This window comes from Castor canadensis, chromosome 9, assembly GCF_047511655.1.
Source record: "Castor canadensis chromosome 9, mCasCan1.hap1v2, whole genome shotgun sequence".
Lineage (NCBI taxonomy): Eukaryota > Metazoa > Chordata > Mammalia > Rodentia > Castoridae > Castor > Castor canadensis.
The window spans coordinates 67699218-67715832 of record NC_133394.1 but is presented as its reverse complement, the minus strand read 5'-3'; the positions used below and the strand labels follow the sequence as shown (position 1 = coordinate 67715832).

Sequence of the window (16615 nt, the reverse complement as noted above, 5' to 3'; positions counted from 1 at the left end):
AGTGAAACAGAGAACACGATTAATAAACAGATAAATGAACTCAGGACAAAAACAGACAACATTAAAGAGGAAACCATCCAGGATATGGAAAACCTCAGAAAAAAGAACGAAACAGAATTGCAAAACAAAACGGAAGGCCAATCCAGCAGAATAGAACAAACAGAAGACAGAATCTCAGAACGTGAAGAGGAAATGGTAATTAAAGGAAAAACTGAAGAACTATTAATTAAACTCAAGACCTGTGAAAAGAAAATGCAAGAACTCACCGACTCCATCAAAAGACCAACTTGAGGATCATGGGCATCGAAGAAGGAGAAGAGGTGCAAGCAAAGGGAATGTGCAATATATTCAACAAAATAATAACAGAAAATTTCCCAAATCTAGAGAAAGATATTCCCATACAGATGCCAGAGGCCTCCAGGACACCAAACAGACCAGATCAAAATAGAACTACCCCACGACATATCATCATAAAAACAACAAGTACAGAAACTAGGGAAAGAATATTGAAGGCTGTAAGAGAGAAAAAACAAATAACATACAAGGGTAAACCCATCAAATCACAGCAGACTTCTCAACAGAAACATTAAAAGCAAGAAGAGCATGGGGTGAGATCTTCTGGGCACTGAATGAAAATAGCTTCAACCCCAGCAAAACTATCATTCAAAGTAGATGGAGCAATAAAAGTCTTCCATGATAAGCAGAAACTAAAGCAATATGTGACCACAAAGCCACCACTACAAAAGATTCTTCAAGGGATTCTGCACACAGAAAGTGAAACCCAACTTAACCATGAAAGGGCAGGCAGCACCAAACTACAGGAAAAGAAAAAGCAAGAAAGTAGAGAGTAACCTCAACTTAGGTACACACAATCAAACCTTCAAACAACTAAGACAACCATATGACAGGAATCACCACATATCAATCAATACTAACACTTAATGTTAACAGACTTAATTCCCCCATCAAAAGGCACCATTTGACGAAATGGATTAAAAAGGAAGATCCAACAATTTGTTGCTTACAGGAGACCCATCTCACTGACAGAAATAAGCATAGGCTAAGGATGAAAGGTTGGAAGAAGATTTACCAAGCCAATGGCCCCCAAAAACAGGCAGGAGTAGCAATACTTATCTCTGACAAAGTAGACTTCAAACCTACATTGATCAAATGAGATAAAGAAGGACATTCCATACTAATAAAAGGGGAAATAGACCAAAAAGAAATAATTATCAACCTATATGCACCCAATGTCAACACATCCAATTTCATCAAACATACCCTGAAGGACCTAAAAGCATACATTAACTCCAACACAGTGGTTGTGGGAGACTTTAACACCCCACTATCATAAATAGATAGATCATCCAAACAAAAAATCAATAAAGAAATTCTAGGTCTAAAACAACCATAGATCAAATGGACCTAGTTGATGTCTAGAGAACATTTCATCCAACTTCTACACAATATACATTCTTCTCAGCAGCCCACGGAACTTTCTCCAAAATAGATCATATCCTAGGGCACAAAGCAAGCCTCAGCAATAAGAAAATAGAAATTATACCATGCATACTATCTGATCACAATGCAATAAAACTAGAACTCAACAACAAAAGTAAAGACAAAAAACTTGCAAACAGCTGGAAAGTAAATAACTCGTTACTTAATGAACAATGGGTCACTGATGAAATAAAAGAGAATATTAATAAATTCCTGGAAGTCAATGAAAATAAAAACACGACCTACTGGAACCCATAGGACACAGTAAGGGCAGTCGTGAGAAGAAAGTTTATAGCCATGAGTGCATATATTAAAAAGACTGAAAGATCCCAAGTCAATGACCTAATGATACATCTCAAACTCCTAGAAAAACAAGAACAAGCAAATCCCAAAACAAATAAGAGAGAAATAATAAAAATAAGAGCTGAAATCAATGAAATAGAAACCAGAAAAACCGTACAAAGAATTAATGAAACAAAAAGTTGGTTTTGTGAAAAAATAAACAAGATCAACAGACCCCTGGCAAACGTGACTAAAATGAGGAGAGAAAAAACCCAAATTAGTAGAATCAGGAATGCTAAAGGGGAGATAACAACAAACACCATGGAAGTCCAGGAACTAATCAGAGACTGCTTCGAGAACCTATATTCAAATAAATTTGACACTCTTAAAGAAATGGACAGATTTTTAGATACATATGAGCATCCAAAACTGAACCAAGAGGAAATTAATCACCTGAATAGATCTATAACACAAAATGAAATTGAAGTAGGAATCAAGAGTCACCCCAAAACGAAAAGTCCAGGACCTGATGGATTCTCGGCCAAATTCTATCAGACCTTTAAAGAAGAACTGATATCAACCCTCCTTAAACTGTTCCACGAAATAGAAAGGGAAGGAAAACTACCAAACACATTTTATGAAGCCAGTATTACACTTATCCCAAAATCAGGCAAAGACACCTCCAAAAAGGAGAACTATAGGCCATTCTCCTTAATGAACATTGATGCAAAAATCCTCAACAAAATAATGGCAAACCGAATTCAACAACACATCAAAAAGATTATTCACCATGACCAAGTAGGCTTCATCCCAGGGATGCAGGGATGGTTCAACATACGAAAATCAATAAATGTAATAAACCACATTAACAGAAGCAAAGACAAAAACCACTTGATCATCTCAATAGATGCAGAAACAGCCTTTGAAAAGATCCAACATCATTTAGTGATAAAACCTCTAAGAAAACTAGGAATATAAGGAAAGTACCTCAACAGTATAAAAGCTATATATGACAAACCTACAGCCAGCATTATACTTAACGGAGAAAAACTGAAACCATTCCCTCTAAAATCAGGAACCAGACAAGGATGCCCACTACCTCTACTCCTATTCAACATAGTACTGGAATTCCTAGCCAGAGCAATTAGGCAAGAAGGAATAAAAGGAATACAATAGGTAAAGAAACTGTCAAAATATTCCTATTTGCAGACGACATGATCCTATACCTTAAAGACCCAAAACACTCTACTCAAAAGCTCCTACACACCATCAATAGCTACAGTAAGGTAGCAGGATATAAAATCAACATGGAAAATCATTAGCATTTCTATACACTAATAATGAACTAAGAAAGAATATATGGAAACAATTCCATTTACAATAGCCTCAAAAAAAATCAAATACTTAGGTGTAAACCTAACAAAAGATGGGAATGACCTCTACAAAGAAAACTGTAAACTTCTGAAGAAACAGATTGAGGAAGACTACAGAAAGTGAAGAGATCTCCCATGCTCATGGATTGATAGAATCAACATAGTAAAAATGTCTATACTCCCAAAAGTAATCTACATGTTTAATGCAATTCCCATCAAAATTCCAATGACATTCATTAAAGAGATCGAAAAAAACTACCATTAAATTTATATGGAAACACAAGAGGCCACAAATAGCCAAGGCAATACTCAGTCAAAAGAACAATGCAGGAAGTATCACAATACCTGACTTCAAACTATATTACAAAGCAATAACAATAAAAACAGCATGGTACTGGGACAAAAACAGACATGAAGACCAGTGGAACAGAATAGAGGACCCAGATATGAAGCCACACAACTATAACCAACTTGTCTTTGACAATGGAGCTAAAAATATACGATGGAGAAATAGCAGCCTCTTCAACAAAAACTGCTGGGAAAACTGGTTAGCAGTCTGCAAAAAACTGAAACTAGATCCATGTATATCATCCTATACCAAGATTAACTCAAAATGGATCAAGGATCTTAATATCAGACCCCAAACTCTAAAGTTGATACAGGAAAGAGTAGGAAATACTCTGGAGTTAGCAGGTATAGATAAGAACTTTCTCAATGAAACCCCAGCAGCACAGCAACTAAGAGATAGCATAGATAAATGGGACCTCATGAAGCTAAAAAGCTTCTGTTCATCAAAAGAAATGGTCTCTAAACTGAAGAGAACACCCACAGAGTGGGAGAAAATATTTGCCAACTATACATCAGACAAAGGACTGATAACCAGAATATATAGGGAACTTAAAAAACTAAATTCTCCCAAAACTAATGAACCAATAAAGAAATGGGCAAGTGAACTAAACAGAACTTTCTCAAAAGAAGAAATTCAAAGGGCCAAAAACCACATGAAAAAATGCTCACCATCTCTAGCAATAAAGGAAATGCAAATTAAAACCATGCTTAGATTCCACAACACCCCTGTTAGAATAGCCATCATCAGCAACACCACCAACAGGTGTTGGAGAGGATGTGGGGAAAAAGGAACCCTCTTACACTGTTGGTGGGAATGTAAACTAGTACAACCACTCTGGAAAAAAATGTGGAGGCTACTTAAAAAGCTAGACATTGATCTACCATTTGATCCAGCAATACCACTCCTGGGGATATACGCCAAAGACTGTGACACAGGTTACTCCAGAGGCACCTGCACACCCATGTTTATTGCAGCACTATTCACAATAGCCAAGTTATGGAAACAGCCAAGATGCCCCACTACTGAGGGGGTGGGTCATGGGGGAGAAATGACCCAAGCATTGTATGCACATATGAATAATAAAAAAATAAAAATTAAAAAAAATATTTGGGCCAATTGATCTAGTCTTTATTCATTTGATTTGATTACTTCCTCAGCAACCTCATAAGTGAGTATTTCTAAGTGAAGTCTGAAGTGAGTTGAGGTAAAATGGAGTACAAAGCATGTACTCCCTTTGTGTGGAAAAGTGCGGAAGCAGGCACTAAATTCCGATCATTAATTTAAAGGAATTGACTGAAGGCCCAGCACATGCTTTCTCTAAGAATGTGAAGAAAAAAGAAAATATTGGTTACCACAGGGAGTAAGTAGACACTGTTATCAAATAAATATTTCATTATATTAATGGTGATCATGAGTATACCCAAAATGAAAACAACTGAGGATACTTTCTTAAAAATTGTGGAAATATCTTGTATGAGTACCTGCATTCAGTATGGATAGTTATCTTCTCAAAAACAATTCTGTGTTTTCTGTATCTTAAGGGTGTTCGGATCATAAACTTTACTCACATGCCTTAACGCATATGTACTTTCCAATATTCCAATTGCATATAAAAAGTGTATAAAATATTTTTTGTTTGGTGGTATTGGGGTTCTGAACTCAGGGCTTCACACTTGCTAAGTAGGTACTCTACCCCATGAGCACCACCTCCAGCCCATTTTGCTCTGGTTATTTTTGAGAAGGGTCTTGCATTGTGCCCACACCAGCCAGGAAATCTATCCTTTTATGCTCCCTGCCATTGCTAGACACAAAACAAATGTGACACTGCAACCAGCTATTGTTGGACATGGAATCTCACAAACTCTTTGCCCAGGCTGGCCTTAAACAGTAATCCTCACAAAGCCTCTCAAGAATTAAAGTGTGACCCCTGTTAGAATAGCTATCATCAAAAACACCACCAACAACAGGTGTTTGCAAAGTTGTGGGGGAAAAGGAACCCTTGTACACTGCTGGTGGGAATGCAAGATAGTGCAACCATTATGGAAAAAATTATGAAGGCTTCTTAATAATCTAAACATAGATCTGCCATATGATCCAGCAATCCCACCCCTGGGGATATAACCAAAGGAATGCAACTCAGGTTACTCCAGAGGCACCTGCACACCCATGTTTATTGCAGCATTATTCATAATAGCCAAGTTATGGAAACAGCCAAGATGCCCCACTACTGATGAATGGATTAAGAAAATGTGGCACTTATACACAATGGAGTTTTACTCAGCCATGAAGAAGAATGAAATCTTATCATTCTCAAGTAAATGGATGGAACTGGAGAACATCATTCTGAGCAAGGTTAGCTAGGCTCAGAAGACCAAAAATCATATGTTCTCCATCATATGTCGACTTTAGATCTAGGGCAAATGCAGCAATGTTGTTGGACTTGGGTTGCACGCTAAGGGGAGAGCACATACAGGACGTATGGGGATAGGTAGGAAACCCAAAACTTGGAAGTGTTTGATGTCCCCACTGCAGAGCAGCTAATACAGAAAACTTAAAGCAACGAGAGGTCAATATGGGAAGGTGACCGGGAAGTAGTGAAAAGGTCAGGTAGAGATGAATCAATTTGGGTTGTAACACACTTGTGCATGGAAGCAATGCTAGGAATCTCTCTGTATAGCTATCATCTCAACTAGCAAAAATGCTTTGTCTTTCTCATTGTTGCTTATGTCTTCTCTTCAACAAAATTGGAGAAAAGGGCCAGAAGAGGGAGGGGGCTGGGGCAGGGGGGAGAAGTGGCCCAAACAATGTATGCACATATGAATAAATGAATTAAAAAAAAGCAGAAAAAAAAACCTAAAAGGACTAAAAAAAAAGAATTAAAGTGTGAGCCACCAGAGCCTGGCATAAAATCTTCTTTTAAGAACTGAGTCTTAGAAACAAGGACATCATTAAATAAGTTGATATAATTTTTATAACATTATGAAAAAACTTTCAGTGGTTGTAGAGGTCAATCTCAAAAGTAGTATATGAAAAATGAAAAAGTGTTGCACATCTTTTAGAATAATGGGACAATCAAAATAAATGTTCAGTTCTTGAGTAGATTCAATTTTTTAACAGAAGAAAACATCGTCTTTATGTGAAAAATTTTTAGCAGAAAATTTTAAGCTTTGTAAAGCCATTAAGGGGTCAGCAGTATCCAGGATGATAAATGGCTTCTGGTAAGAAATTTAAGGTCCACGCTCTTTAATTACAAAACTTAAGAAAAATAAGTGAAGGAAAACATATTCCCTTTAAAAATAAAATGCGAGTGGTCTGCAAATTTCTGAGAAGCTGAGAATGAGCACTGTGGTAGTTTATCTCTCAGGCTGAGCAAAGATAGACATAGGTGGATTTTTATTTGGATGAGGCTGACCTAGACTTAAGTCACTTCCTGGAATTTCCTAGGGACTGATTTTCAATCACTTACTTAGCCTTTCTCAGCCTCTGTTTTCATATCTGAAACCTGCTTTGAACCCTTGGGAAAGTTACATGTGCCATCTATGATGCTCCTAGTATGGTTCTGGTAACCCTCCAGTGAATGTACCTTGGTAATAAAGTGAAAGTAAGTAGCCTGATGAATTAAGGACATATCTTCTGTTGGCCTCTGTCAGGGGACATTCCAAGGAACTTACACTGAGGTAGGTTAAAATTAGGGAAAGTTCAGGACTCATAGAAAAATATTACATCTTAGATTAACCATTCTTTGGCTCAGGCACTGCCCTCACCTGGCTGGGAACTGCCCATTCTCCTCCCCACTCATTTATTATTGGATGGAAATCACCTAGCTTGCCCCTTCCCATAGGTTATCATAGGTTTTAAAGCACCTAAACAGCAGAAACACACATTCTTGGCCAGCAGACTCCACCTTGGCCTCATTATGCTTTCCTTTGTATTTTTCTTTTCCTAACTTTTAATAAACTCCACTTACACCCACGTGTCCTGTGATGAAGTCTTCCCCACTGGGCACAGAATTTGGAAGTCGTCTGATTACAGACTGCACCAGCACCATCAACGATGCCAGGGCCTCGGTGGACTTTCTGTCTGTCCAATTTATAACATGGCCACCTTTATACCAATGTCTATAGGTGATTACTCTCATACAAGAAATATTATCTTTATATTTGTCTCTACATTTTAGATAAATTGACTTCTTTTTCATGCCTCTGTTCACTGAGCATTCTGTTTCCTTTTTTACTGCAGTAGATGACAGTTATGTCTTTTATTTACTACTAAGGTTGTGAGAAAGAAACTAAAAGATTGTGAAATCTTTAATGAGACCCAAAAGGAAAGAATAAACAGCCTGTACTTTGAAATAAACAGATCTAGTTTTAAATGAGGACTCTACTGACTTCTATTGCAGTGACCTGGGGTAAGCCAATAAACCTCTGAGCATAAAGGCCCTCTGTGAAACAATGAAAATAATCTTCTGTAGATGGCAGCAAGATGGCAGAGGAATAGATGCTTCCTGCATCAGGCTGCATGAATAAGAATTTGGATAACAAAGAACAGACTACATATAGAACAGAGAAATAGAGGAAATCACAGGGAGAGATATAAAACAGTAAATAGATAACTGAAAAAGAGGCCAAATCAAAAAGACAACACAAACAGTTTGTAGCTCCTAGCCATCCACGTTCCCCCTGTAGGGAGGGGAAGACTACTGCAGGTAAGCCAGGGAATGGCTGGCTGCTGTAGAATAGCAAAACTAGCTCTGAAACATTATTTGTGCCACTGGCAAATCTTAACTCTGGAACAGAGATATCACAAGATAGTAATTTCCCCCCACATGGCAGGCCAGCAGCAAAACAGAATAGCCCTCATTTCTCATTTGTCAGAAGGCTGTGGCAACGTGCCATCGTGAGACAGCCAGTAGATCTGCATCTGGCCTCTCAAGACACCTGACTTGAACTTGTAGTGAGTTGAGCAGTCAAAAGGTACTAGGTGGGGGAAACTGGTGGCTCCACCTAACTGCCTGAGGGAATTCACCAAAGCAAAACAGCAAGTCTTCTGTGGCAGAGAGCTCAGGTATCTGAACCTCCTTGCAAGCAGGCCAGTTTGAAGACTGATCATTGAGGTGATATGGAAAGATGCAGACCATAGATTTCTGGGTCTCTCAACCACAATGTCCCTGTAGAAACCTTCCACCAAGAGCACCCCAGGCAGGAAACACCCAGAGGTGACACAAAAGCCCCATCAAATAAGGTAAATTTAAATAACAAAACACCCAGCCCTCACTGACTGAGAATGAGAACTCCAGTTACAGTAGCTGCTTCAAGAGTAAACAATGAGCAATAAGCATCTAACAGAGCAAAGGTTGGATTTAAAAGGTGATACTCAGACACTGGAAACTGCTGTGTCTGCCTGGAAATCCACCATCAGAGGCAGACATAGAGAGAGGTAGGTTTGGACTGGGTCCAAGTGGGAAAGGCAGTCAGTGGACCTGTCCTCTTAAGCCACTGGACCCCACCTCAAAGAAAGAGTGGTCCTGCCAGCTCCAAGTTCCATTTCAACAGGAAATATCACTCTCTCCACCTCCTCCCCTGCCCTCCCCGCCAACTACAGAGGCTGCTGCGGCCCAAAATAACTATAGGCCAAAGCTCTTAAAGGGAATTGACTGTCTCAGTTGCCCTTTCCTTGAGGCTCCAGCTGGAAATGCAACTCTGCCCTTCTGAAGATGTTTCCATAACAACCAGGGCAAAAAGGACAAAGAAACTCACTTCTCACGGACAAGAAATATAAACTTTTGTTGTTGTTGCCATTTTATGTTTGTATTTAGTTTTGTTTTGTTTTTTAAATTGGTTTATTCTATTTATTTGTTGTTGCTATTGCTGATCTTATCTTACTTTTGTTTTGGTTGTTTGTTCAATTCCTCTCAATCAAATTGTTCTTGTTGGATTGTTTCTTTCTTTATTCCATTCTCTATTTCTCGGTTACTAATATCCAGAGCTCTCTCATACTATCTCCTACAATCCTCTCCCCTTTTTCCCATCATGTCCCCTCTCTTCCCCACAACCAACTTTATAATACTCAATTTCCAATACTTATATCCTTGAGCCAGTGTTAAGCTCCCACATCATCCTCCCACAAATAAGAATTTTGATCCCATACAACATTGCTGGGGAAGCAGATTCAAGCATCATTTGGATCAAATACTTGATTTATTGCTGAATTTTTTACCACGCTTCTGCAGTAGGTTCTCCACACACCCAAGTAAAAGGAATATTAGACCAAGAAATGCACAAAACACAACATAGAAATATAAATATGAAAAACCAAGGCAATGTTTCATTTCCAAACTCCACCACAACTCAACATCTGAATCCAAAGATAGTGATTTGGCAAAAATGTTGGAGAGAGAATTCAGAAACCTACTATTAAAAATTATTAAAGGCCTTAAAAGAGGACTCAAACAGATAAATGAAGTTACAAAATCAATCCAAGACCTAGACTATGGAAGAGAAATTCAGAAAGAAAATGGAAATTATGAAAAAAAATCAAGTTGAAATGTACAAATAAAAACCTCAATAAATCAAATATAAACCACTATGGATAGGGTTATCTGCACACAAGAGCAAACATAAGACAGAATATCGAGATGAAGGACAAGATTAGGGAGGTATTGCAGACAAACAATCACAAAGGAAAACATTAATACATATCAATACAACATACAAGAACTCTGGGACACAATCAAAAGATCAAACCTAAGAATTCATGGGTGGAAACAGGGGCTGAAATACACACTTAAGGCATAGAAAATCTATTCAATGAAATCACAGCAGAAAATTTCCCAGATCTACATCACAATATAGACACCCATTTACAGGAGGTATTTCAAACTCCAAATAGACATAATCAAAAAAGAACCACATGACACATCATAATTAAAATGCCAAATCTAGAAAACAAAGAAAGGATTTTGAAAGCTTCAAGAGAAAAATGCCCTCTTACATACAAAGGTAAACACGTAAGAATCACTTCAGACCTGTCAGCACAAACCCTAAAAGCCAAGAAAGCATGGAGCAATATAATTCAAGCTTTGAGAGAGAATAACTGCTAACCAAGAATGCTTTATCCAGCAAAGCTGTCCTTCAACCTCAAGGGAGAAATAAAGACCTTCCAAGATAAGGATAAGCTAAAGCAGTTCATTACCACCAAGCCTGCATTACAGAGAATACTTGAAGGAATAATGCACATGGAACAGAATGAAAAACAATCTCAAATACGAGAGGCTAGGAAAGTATAAATCTCAAGGGGAATTACTGAATCTACAGGAGCTAGGAAAACAGGAAGCATGATCCACTCAGAAAACCAGCAAAGCCTGAAGTTGAACAAAGACAAAAGTAAAGAACAATTAACATGAGACTGAATCAAAAAAAAAAAAAGAAAGAAACAAATAAAATACCTCTTAATCATAACCCTAAATATAAATGGACTTAACTCTTCCATCAAAAGGTGCAGATTGTCAGATTGAATCAAAAAGCAAGATCTAATAATCTGTTGTATAAATGAAATACACCTCACAACCAAAGACCCCCATTTTCATAAAACAAACACTTCTTAGCTTAAAGAAACGGAAAGGATTAGGTACAATAATTGTGGGAGATCTCAATATCCTACTCTCTTCAATAGACAGAACATCCGGGCAGAAAAAAAAATCCTAAAACTAAACAATACTTTCAAAAGATGGACTTAGCAGGTATTTATAGAGTACTTCATCCTATGACAGCATATTACACATTTTTATCAGCAGCCCTTTGAACTTTTACCAAAATAGACCACATCCTAGGTCATAAAGCAAACCTCAACAATTGCAAAAAAATTGGAATAATCCACTGTATCCTAACAGACTATAATGGAATAAAATTATAAATCAATTAGCAAGTAAAAACCACAAAACCCATTAAAATTCATTAAGATTGAGCAACACAGTTTTGAACAAGCAATGGGTCAATGAAGATATTAGGAAAGAAATTAATGAATTCCTGGAATCAAATAAAAATTAGGACATAAGTTACCAGAACCTGTGGGATGCCACAAAGGCAGTCTTAAGAGGGAAGTTTATAGCTATGAGCATCCACGTCAGAAAACTAGAGAGATCTTAGAGAAATAAAATGATGATACATCTCAAACACCTAGAAAAAGAAGAGCAAGAAAACCCAAAAAGTATTAGAAAACTATTATAAAAATCAGGGCATAAATCAATGAATTGGAGACCAAAAACAAATACAATTGATGAAACACAAAGCTGGTCCTTTGAAAAAATAAACAAGACTGACCTCTACCAAAGAAAGACCTGAATTAATAAAATCAGAGTTGAGAAAGGGAATACTACAACAGACACCAATGAAATTCAGATGATAATACAGGAAAACTTTAAAAACCTATATTCCTGCAAAATAGAAAATGAAGAAGAAATAAATTTCTTGACACATCTAAGGATTCCAAAAGTGAACAAAGAAGCTATTAAAAACTTAAACAGATCTGTAACAAGTAATGAGATTAAGACAGTTATAAAGAACCTTTCAGCAAAGAAAAGCCCAGGCCCTGATAGATTCAATGCTGAATTTTATCAGACTTTTAAGAAGAACTAACATCTATGCTCCTCAAATTATTCCATAAATTACAAAAGGAAGGAATACTACATCATACACATTTTACAAAGCCAGTTTTACCCTAATACCAAAGACAGGTAAAGATACATTAAAAAAAAAGAAAGTTATAGGCCAATATCCTTGATGAACATAGACTCAAAAATCCTCAATAAAATATTTACTAACAAAATTCAATAACAAATTGAAAAGATCATACACTAACAATGATCAAGTAGCTATGATTCCAGAAGTGCAAGGATGGTACACATTTGCAAATCAATAATTGTAATACAACACATAAACAGAATCAAGTACAAAAGCTACATCATGATATCAATTGATGTAGAAAAAGGCTTTGACAAAATTCAGCATCATGGTAAAAGTGCTGAAGAAATTAGGAATAGAAGGCACATTCCTCAATATTATAAAGACTATATATAACAAACCTATAGCCAACATCATACTTAATGGGGAAAGCCTGCAACCATTTCTTCTAAAATCAGGAATGAGGCAAAGGTGTATACTCACTGTTATTCAACATAGTGCTAACAATCTTAGCCAGAGTAATAAGACAAGAGAAAGAAATACAAGGGACTCAAAGAGGGAAGGAAGAAGTCAAATTGTCCCTATTTGCAGATGATATGATCCTATACCTGAAAGACCATTAAAAAATTAATATAAAATCTCTTAGATCTCATAAACACTTTCAGCAAAGTAACAGGATACAATATCAATATGCAAAAATCAGTAGCATTTCTATATACAAACAATGAACAGTCTGAGAAAGAAATCAAGAAAACAATACCATTCACAATAGCTTCAAAAAATTAAAATACCTAGGTATAAATTTAAAGAAGGTGACCAACCTGTACAATGAAAACTATAAGTCACTAGAGAAAGAAATCAATGAAGACATCAGAAGATGGAAGGATATCCATGGTCATGGATCAACAGAATCAATATTGTGAAAATGTCTATACTACTGAACGCAATCTATATGTTCAGTGCAATTACTGAGATAGAAAAGTCAATCTTAAAGTTCATATGGAAGCACAAAAAACCTTGAAGACCAAAGCAATCCTGAGCTAAAAGAGCAACACTGGAGGTATCACAATACCTGACTTCAAACTATAGTACAAAGCCACAGTAATAAAAAACAGCATAGTACTGGCACAAAAACAGACATGAAGACCAATGGACTAGAAGATCCTGACACAAACCCACACAACTACAATCATCTGATTTTTGACAAAGGTGCCCGAAATGTGCACTGGAGAAAAGACAGCCTCTTCAACAAATGGTGCTGGAAAAACTTGATTTCCACCTGCAGGAGATGGAAACTAGATCCCAGTCTCTCATCTTGTACAAGTATCAGTTCAAAATGGATTAAAGATCTGAAGCAGTGAACTTAATCCAGGAAAAAATAAGGAACACATTGGACTACATAGGCATAGGTAATTTAACTTTATGAATGGAACTCTAATAACTCAGCAATCACGAGAAACTATTGACAAATGGGACTACATGAAACTAAAAAGTTTCTGCACAGCTAAAGAAACAGTCACCAGACTGAAAAGACAGCCTACAGAATGGGAGAAAATCTTTGCCAGCTATACATCTGACAAAGGATTGATAAGCAGAATATACATGGAGCTCAAAAAACTAATCTCTCAAGTTAACAACCCACTGAAAACGTAGGCAAATGAACTGAGCAGATGGTTCTCAAAAGAAGAAGTACAAATAGTTAATAAACATGTGAAGAAATGCTCAAAATCCTTGGCCACAAAGGAAATGCAAATTAAAACTACACTGAGATTCCGCCTCACCCTAGCTAGAATGGCTATAATCAATAACACAAACAATAACATATGCTGGCAAGGTTGTAGGGGAAAAGGAACACTTCTATACAGTTCAGAATGTCAATTAGGGCAACTGCTATGGAAAGCAATATGGAGGTCCCTCAAAAACTAACATTACAGCTACAACACAATCCAGTGATACCACTCATAGACAAATATCCAAAAGAATGTACACCAAGATATGATAGAACCACTTGCACACCAATGTTTACTGAAGCACTATTCACAATAGCTAAACTTTGGAAGCAGACCAAAAGCCCGCAACTGATAAATGGGTTAAGAAAATGTGGCATATAAACACAATGGAACTTTATCCAACCATAAAAGGAATGAAATTATGTCATTTCCTGGTAAATGGATGGATCTGCACAACTTCATGTTAAGCAAAGTAAGGCAAGCTCAAAAAAAATCAAAGGGTGCATGTTTCTCTCATTTGTGGAAGCTAGACTTATCAGTTAAATGTATGTGTGTGTGTGTATATATATATATATATATATATATATATATGATCACATATAGTGACAGAGAGAACCAAATTTTATTAGTGAGTCTGTCTGAGGGGGCTATAGGAGGTGGGAAGGTGGGAGAGAGAAAGAAAATGTTAAGAGAATGAAAAATATTGAAATGACCCATCTGTATATGAATATAATATAATACACTGTACAGTAAGCTGTTGAATATTAGGGGAAAATGGTGAAAGAATGTAATGGAGAGAAGGGGGATAATTTGATAAAAATACCATGTATACAGATCTTAAGTACTAAGGCAAAACCCCCTTGTATTATCAATATGCACTTAATTTTTTTTTAAAAAAGAATGGCAGGAGGGAAAAATAAATCTTTTGGGGAGTGGGTACCAGGTTGGAGGGAGATTGTCACAAGGAATGGGGGAATGAGGGTTAATATGGTGGATGTGTTTTGTATCCATATATGAAAAGAGGAGAATGAAGCCTGTTGACATTGTTCTAAGAAGCAGGAAGGAGGGAAGAGGGGAATGATGGGGGGATATATCTAATCAAGATATATTGTCAGCACATATGTAAATATAACAATGTATCCCCTGTACAACTATTGTATGCTAATAAAATTATATTAAAAAGAAATATAAGATGGCATTTTCAGAGGAAAAATGAAAATAATGTCATAGGGGAGATAAAAGTGGTACACAAGATGAGATTCACAATGTGCTTAGCATATATAATACATCACAGGAAATAAGCCTCTGATGAATCATATCTATTAGTGTCACTTAGATGAGGTATAGCATTGTATAAAATAAGTAAATCATCTTGTATGTCTTACTATGACATGGAATATCTGCAAGGCAGAAGGAGGACAACGGTGGAAAATGGTAACTTCTAGGGTGACTTAAAAGCTTCTGCATGAGATTTCTTTTGTCTTTCATGATATTTTACAAATACTGAAAACAGAGATAGACAGGCAAACAGATGTCCAGGCCAGTCACTTCTTTCTATCTCCTTACCTTCAGACAAATAAGTAATCACCATATTATATGCTGGGTATTAGTTACATTTGTGTTCGGGTTGAGAGGAAAATATACCTCATTGGTTAACCTGACTTCTGAATCTCACATTTCCACTGCCACTCCCAGGATAGATAATCAGGAATATTGCCTGCCTGAACTGGTTGCTTTGCTTCCTATGCTGACTGCCCTCCAGTCTACTATCTAACAATAGCCCAAACAATACACTAAAAAATCAACTTCTTTGGACACTTCTGTAGTTAACAACCCTTCAGAATACCCTAAACCCTTACTATGACCAATGGAGCCCATATATGAACAAATCCCTGACAACTACTTCTTGAGTCTCCTGTCTGACATTGTGCCCCCATGTATTAGGCTTCCATTACACTAAGGACTTCAATGACCACTTCCCTCCAAAGGGCCAAGATGCAGCCAGCTCAGATCTACGTCTTCCTATGCCTAGTGTTGGGATGGTTGCTGCTTTCCATCTTGTAGGTGTAGTTTAAAGGTCATCAGCCCAGAAAGACACACGTGGTTGACCCTCTCCAACACTGTCCTATCTTCTCCACATGTCTTATTGGAAGCACAGTCAGAAATTTCCCCTTCTGTTTTTTATATGTCTATAAGACCAGGCAAGAAGGTCAAACTTGTCAAACTTGTGATTGACTGACGTTTTTTCTTTTGAGACAGGTACTCATAACTTGCCCCAGGGCATGTGTGAAATTTGCAATAACCTGCCTCTACCTCCTGAGTGGTGGGATTACAGATGTGCAGCACAATGTGTAATTCTATTGATTTTTGATTGTATTCTACAGGTGCACAGATCAGGATCTTCACAAATGCTTGTGGAATAAAGACGGAATCAAAACATTTGGAAACATCATAGAAAAGACGCTTGATAATTTCTTACAGTAAGAGTAGTGAAAATCCATGAGTAGTAAAATGCATTTTGTGATAATCAGGAGAGGATGTAGTTCGTATGTACCTGGTATTTGATATAAGTAATGAGTCATCGAATAGGAACAGATGCCTCTTCTTCCTATGCCAGCCATTTCTCAGTTCCACAGGGCCGTGGATAAGCAGCTTTCGGTCTGTGACCTCTGAAGATGTGGTTTTCTTATCCTTGGTTCCCAT

The 16615-nt window shown here is 37.1% G+C and overlaps 1 protein-coding gene across 1 annotated transcript in view; it reads right to left on the bottom strand.

Annotated features, from left to right (window-relative positions):
- The window catches only part of LOC109675909 (serine/threonine-protein phosphatase 4 regulatory subunit 1-like), a 59300-nt gene extending 42685 nt beyond the window's left edge, over positions 1 to 16615 (bottom strand). The window contains 1 exon segment of the mRNA XM_074041124.1: positions 16467 to 16615. Coding sequence (XP_073897225.1) covers positions 16467 to 16615 — 149 coding nt within the window.